This window comes from Vigna umbellata, chromosome 1 (assembly GCF_029865625.1).
Source record: "Vigna umbellata cultivar VRB3 chromosome 1, Vumbellata_1.0, whole genome shotgun sequence".
Classification (NCBI taxonomy): Eukaryota; Viridiplantae; Streptophyta; class Magnoliopsida; order Fabales; family Fabaceae; genus Vigna; species Vigna umbellata.
The window spans coordinates 89,464,155-89,470,882 of record NC_142165.1 but is presented as its reverse complement, the minus strand read 5'-3'; the positions used below and the strand labels follow the sequence as shown (position 1 = coordinate 89,470,882).

The following is a 6,728-nucleotide window of genomic DNA, read 5'->3' as shown; positions in this document are numbered from 1 at the left end:
TTCAAAAGACAAAACAATATGTCCAAATTTTAAATATTATTAGTTTAATATTTTTTTCATAGGATTTCTTTCAAGTAGTATTATAATATTTGTTAGTGTAAAAAAAGATTTCATTAAAATTTAGAAAAAATAAATAAATAGACGTTTAAAATATTTTTAAATTTAAATATTTGTTCTAAATATATTTATAACTTCATCATTTTTATTTTATTAATAATGGTAAAATTAATAGATATTTTAATTGTCATGAAATTTTAATTATGTGTAATTATATAATTTATTTTATATAATTGTTTGACTCTTATTTAATTGTTATTTGATATTCTGTCTTAAAATTTACATAATTATAATTTTTAAAAAATTTTAATATTAAAGAAATGAAAATATACCTTTTAACATTTAATCTATTGTAATATTATATTTTATTTGCTATAATATTTTTAAAAGTAATTAATTGATATTAAAACATAAAGTAGAATATGGATATAGTGATAATGGTGATAAGACAAAAAGAAATTTGTACATATAAAATATAAATGAAAATAAATATTTACATGAGGAATAGGATGAGATATTGAAAATAAAGAATTCACAAGTTGAGAGTGAAAGAGATAATTAAAAAATTAGACGTTATTTGTAATAAAGTCTTGTTTTAATAAAAATCATATTAATTTATATTTAATTAATTAATTTTGAACAATTATTTTCATTTGAAAGCAAAACAATATTAATTTTAACACAAGAAAATAAAATATGTATGAAATTTCAACGGAAAAATTGTTTTAAAATATTCATAAATTACAATTTAAAAAAAAAACAGTATATCTTTTAAGATTAATTTTTTCAAATTTATTCTATTATATACATCTAAAATTGCAATTACTTTGTATCAGAAAAAAAAAGTGTAAATAATTTTTATTTTCAAACATGCTTTTAATATAAATATGAAAATAACATAATCAGACAAAACTGTATTAAAAATGAATAAATCATACTAGAACATCAGCAGTAATATATTCAAAAGAATAAAACTTATCTAAAATCAGTTCCAAGTTAATATATTTTATAAATGAACAATTTAAAGATTTATTTAATTTTAATTAGTTTTAAGATTAAGTTATTGGTAAGATTTTTGGCAAATAACCATTAAATTATTAATATTATGATAATCTTAAAATTTATGTAATTATTATTTAATTTTTCTAAAAATAAAGACAACAAACACAAAATTAAAATATTAGAAGGGATCAATTTAAGGAAGTGTTTTGTCAGACTTAAATGCTCAATTATCAATCTTACTTTAAGTGCTTATGATGACTCTAAACTACAAATATAACATATCTTACTTTAAGTGTATATTGTCAGCAAAAAAAATCAAAGATGCATTTTTTTTCAAAATTATCGAAATAGAATGATTTTAAAAAATATATGAAAATAAACAAGTTGTGTTAGTTTAATTTTATTGTGAAGAAGTCATATAAGTTTGATACCAATATGTGGTGATATAAATGGAGTGAAAAATTATGTCAAACTGGCATAATTTTTTTAAATTGAAATTATATCACTTGTTTATTTTCATTTTTTTTTAAATTTGACCATTTTTTTAATGTTAAGAAAAATATTACACAATTTTAATACTTTTACCGTATATTGTTGTATATTGTTTTATTAGCCATGACATAGTCTCCTATTTACTTAAACGCTTTCATCATACTTTACTTAAATGAGACAATATTATTTTTGGTTAAAGTATATTGTCTTGCTTAAATAAGACATTACAAATTTAATGTACTAAAAGGGCCACAATATAAGTTTATTCACAACTCATATTATTATCCAATTATATTGAAGTCTTTTATTTCGGTAAAGTTGTCCAACAAAGTTGATATCTCACTATAAAATGAAGATAAATCATTTAGATACTCATGTTCAATAAATATTTTTCTTTGATAAAGACCACTATAAAAAGGAAAGGTCATGGCTAACATACTTGTTCTAAAAAAATGTTTTTGTTCGAGATAGAAATATTCCAATAAAAAAGATTACTTAAAAGTGATAAATATTTGTTGAAATATTTTATATATTTATAAAATATTTATGACTGCTATTTGATATTTTGATATACATATTTTTTTTTACGGAATTAAAGAGTTTATACCAATTTGTTATCATTACTATTAATTAAGAAAGAAAATTTTCCTACAAATATTTTTTGACATCTAATTCTGTAGCATTTTGTTATAGATTCCATCACAAATATATAAGGGACTAATGCTTTTCACACACAAAAAAGGATAATGAGAGAATAAATGACATTTCCAATATTACAACAATAAAAGAAAATTAATTATAATCACTCCAAAATGGGAGAAAACCAGAATGCTTGTAAAACAAAGTATTGAAATGCAAGTTATAAAAGAGGATCTAGTTTGAAATCAGTTAGGACTACCTCTAGCTTTAGATCACTAAACATGGATCTGATAGGTTCCCATAATGCAGCCCTCTCTTCATCGCATACTACCACTCTTAAGCTCTCAAGGTCCTTCACTGAGTATGGCAATTCAGACAATCTGTTGCAACCTCTGCAATTCAACCTTTCTAAACTACCCAGCTCCCCTATGTTTTCTGGTAACATCCTAAGACTTACACAGTCAGAAATGTCAAGAAAGTTCAGTTTATGAAGGCTTGTGATGCTGTCTGGCAACTCTTCTAATTTCGTACAAGAAGTAAGCCTCAATGATTCCAAATTCACCAACTTTCCAATTCCTGTAGGAAGTTTTGAAAGTTTATGGCAGTTTGTGATGCTTAGCTTCTTTAGGGAAACAGTATCGGAGAGTCCAGCCGGCAATTCCTCCATATCACAGTAATCAATGTTCATCTCCTTCAAATTTGGAAGCACATCAGAAACTTTGATGGTGCTGTTTTTGAAGGCTTCGTTCACATTGCACATAAAGAAAGAGAACTTGTGCAGATTCTTCAGTGGCACTCCAGTCTTGCTAAGGAAAGGAATTGAAACCTTCTCTAACCTGATTCTTTTGAGATCAGAAAGATAATCAAGCAGCTCTAAATTCTCCAACTCAGCACGATTGACGTCATAATTCGTTATTGTCAGGACTTTTAATTTATTCATTTTCTTCATGAACGGTGGTAGAGAGCGCTTTTTTTCTCTAAGGTTCATCACTAGAACCTTGACCTCATTTGGCTGCAAGTTGCACCACTCTGAAGTGAATTCTTCATCTGCAAAATCAGACTCAATAATTAGTGTTTGAGAACTCTGTCAGCATGTGTGCATACCATATGTGCACCGAGATAGAAAGATGAACATACCAGTTGATATGGATAATGAGTGGGCTGCAATGTGATACTCATTCTGTGTAGTCCACCATTTGGGGATATTGTTCCCTCTGAGGTCAATTATTAGCCTATGCTTCTTCTCAGTCGGCAAATTTCTTGTTTGATGGATGGCTAGGTCCCGAAGAAGACCATGCTGCGTAACATAGTGGTAATTGTAGTCAACTGTTCCACTCGTAGTATTCCTGATCAATGAAAATAAATCAATCTCTCATTAGTCAATGCACAGCAAACAGCACAAACAATATTCTATTCATCTAGTAGAAGTAAATTTTGTAACAGTTTATAGGAGAAAGCGCCAATAGGATCATGGTTTCTATCTAGAGAATAACTCAAATATCAAATATTTTTTCAAGATGACTTGGAATGACTTTGTATGGTTTAATGCATGGATGTTCTCCAATGAGAAGCAGTAATTCGCCATACCTTGTGACAACAAGATCAGCCACGTTCCTTTTGACGAGGTCATGGATATTCTCCATTGCAATGTCATCGTCTTCATCACGCTGTTCTGCATAAATATCAACAAGTGCTGCTGCGGGTATCTTCTGTGCTTCAGGAAATAAGCTCAGGTCCATAAAACTCTCAGCAAGCTTAGCATCCAAGTCATCAAAGCTTTTTTGGAGGCAAGTAAGAAGCCCATCGCTATTAGAACTATAAGAAAGAACAGATTGACCCCTCGACAATGTCCTCGCCCTGTTGTGCCAAACCACTGGTTCTTCAAGACTTAAAGATTTTCCGGTTACTATAAGTGCCAAGGGAGAACCACTGCACCCTTTTGCTATCTGCAATTTATTTGATATGTTCAATGAAATCAGAAATTGCTCCTAAAACATTTAGCATTGTTTTGCTATTACCATTACTGGAAGGTGAAAACTTTTTTAGACAAGCATTCCGTAGTTACTATTTCACACACCACATTTGTAATACCATAATTGAGCAACAAAGAGTATACCTTCTTCACAATAGTATCCGGAATCTTAAAGCTGGTCTGGTCCAGGGATGCATGGTGGCGAAATAAGTTTAAAGCATCAGCTTCATTCAGTGATTTCAACACGTATGGCTGCCCAAATCCTTTAATTGTGAATCTTGATGTCACTAAAATCTTGTAGTTTGGGATCTGAAACACGAATTTCTCAACTAGAGATGCTGACTCTGGCAAAACACCGTCCAAGACCAACAATATGGGGTTTTTTCCAATCTGTTTTAGCAAATTTTCCAATCGATCAACTGCACCCTCATCACTTTGAAACTGTGGCTTCTCGTAACCATTGTGTTCAAACAGTCTCTCCACTATGGTGCTCAACTTGGGCACTTCCGCTAAGGAGATGAAGAATATGTTGTCCTTGAATTCACCTAAACAAATTTCAACATGTTTAGAGCTCTGGATAATCATTCTGAAGTTACTATTCCTTAGACATGTTTACAAGTGAAAATATGACCTTCACAGAAAATAAGATCTAGCTTCTTAGGCCAATTATTTTGGACATCATCAAGAACATATAAAGTACTTTCATTTCTCAACTACTTAAATCATTTTATTCTCTCCACATTCACACAGATATTCCCCTAATGGATTAAGTGTTCTTGTATTTTCATCAAGTTCAATGTTTCTGCCTCAAAATGGGTAAAATGTCCCTTAGATGAAACTGTAACGGCTTTCCAAATACAGCCTAAAACCCATTTGTTGCATTCTGACATCAAAACATTTACTTGAAGCTAATAGATTGCGTACTATGACTAAAAGTGGCAACCTCACTAGATTCGGTAGTCAATAGTATCCAGTAACTAGTAATGAAGTTAAATAACCACCTAATGGTTTGAGATCAATAGAACCAAAAAGACCATCAAACTACCTTTTCAAATAATACGAATACGAGAAGTGAAAGATGATGAGATAGACACATTCATACCTTTAACTTCCTCATCAGAACAAAACTTCTTGGCCAACGTTGACTTTCCCGAACCTCCTGTTCCAGTTACTGTGAGCACTGACCCCACATGATGATTATTCAGCAACTTGAACTTCAACGCCCTCAAATGAACATCCAGCCCAACAGTGAAAGCTGGGGGTTCAGGTGGAGAGCACAAGCCTGCAATCCTTCTCGGAACATTCTCCACAAGCTTCTCGTGAATCTGATGCAGCAGCATCTGGTTCTCCAGCACAATGACATTTATATTTCCTTGCATATCCAATTGAAAGTACAGAGTAATAGAATCGATCAAGTCTTGAAGTTTCTCTTGGGAACTGGCCTTATAACAGCAATTCCACCAATCAACTTTGGAGCACTCAATAACAAGCTCCTTCCCCTTCTCCATCTCATCGATCAGCTTCTGCGTTTCTGTAGCTGGTTTATCCAATCGCTTGTTAAGACCATCTATCTCCCTAGCCATCGGTTCTACTTTTTTGAGGATAGAATGCAAATTTTCCAGGGTGGCTCTGAACTTCACTGCCCTGTCTTTCATTGCAATAACAGTGCTCAGCAGTTCATCAAGCACTCGTCCAACAACAGCATCCAGAATCATAGCCATGACTACTGCACACAGAAACTAATTAACTAAAAACACCCAAAACCTGAAACTTTGATCTAAGTTCTAACACTGGTATGTAAGCCAAACAAACTCAATAATAAGGTACCGGAATTAAGAAAATAGAAAAAGTGTGGTGAAATAATAAAGAATGCCAACAATAATGCTCCGAAGTTTTTTTTTTCTTTCTTTCTAAGACGCTGTTACGTTGGAGAACCCGGTACCAGATATTTTTGTTCACATCAAAATTCTCTTGGATTTATAGGATTTATGTTTTCTTTCTTTTGACGAGGCCCTTTCCCTCTAAACCGTGTTTCGTGTTGACATGGCTTTGACATCAGTGAGATCAAGAATCTATAACTTGAGCAAGTTGAGGTTCACGCACTCTTGAATGTTCACATTGATATAAGGTAGTCAAGAAATTGTTTAAATAGTCGTGCTTCTTATAAATAAATAATTAGAGAAATGGTGGTATTATTGTAGTAAAATTTAGTGAGAACATTGAAGACAATTTGGCACAGGCAAAGACTTTTATGAATCCTGACTTCGACTAAGTTGACAAAATCACTCCCTCAATTACTAAGTCAAGTATTCTAGAGACAACTCGCTTAATAATGAAAGGATTTCGTTTTGTTCGACAGTTCAAAACTAATAACATCTCACCTTTCATTCTTTTCAATTTAACCATTTTTAATATATTATTCTTTTCAATTAAGCATCCTTTTTCTTGAATAGGTCTCACCGAAATATCACATGTTTATATTTTGTCAATAATATATTTTATTAAGTAAAAAAAAATAAATAAAATGTAAAAACCAAGAGATTTTTTTTTTTTATATATTTTATGT

At 31.0% G+C, this 6,728-nt stretch overlaps 1 protein-coding gene across 1 annotated transcript; it reads right to left on the bottom strand.

The window, feature by feature from the left end:
* Positions 1-2,297: 2,297 nt before the first annotated feature.
* On the bottom strand, positions 2,298-6,253 carry LOC148206750 (putative disease resistance protein At5g66900). Its single transcript, XM_088104670.1, has 5 exons — positions 5,265-6,253; positions 4,307-4,707; positions 3,778-4,136; positions 3,328-3,536; positions 2,298-3,237 (listed from the first exon to the last, which is right to left on the bottom strand). Exons 1-5 carry the CDS (start codon positions 5,881-5,883, stop codon positions 2,411-2,413), a joined length of 2,415 nt encoding a protein of 804 aa, XP_087960796.1. The 5' UTR covers positions 5,884-6,253; the 3' UTR covers positions 2,298-2,410.
* Between the last annotated feature and the right edge of the window lie 475 nt (positions 6,254-6,728).

What these genes read in the sequence shown, in the direction of transcription:
- LOC148206750 (XM_088104670.1), bottom strand. Translation starts at nt 5,883, where the DNA reads ATGGCTATGATTCTGGATGCTGTTGTTGGACGAGTGCTTGATGAACTG. An exon ending in TTCTGATGAGGAAGTTAAAG is followed by an intron (nt 4,708 to 5,264) that starts GTATGAATGTGT and finishes AAATTTGTTTAG; the next exon opens with GTGAATTCAAGGACAACATA. An exon ending in GCTGATCTTGTTGTCACAAG is followed by an intron (nt 3,537 to 3,777) that starts GTATGGCGAATT and finishes TTCATTGATCAG; the next exon opens with GAATACTACGAGTGGAACAG.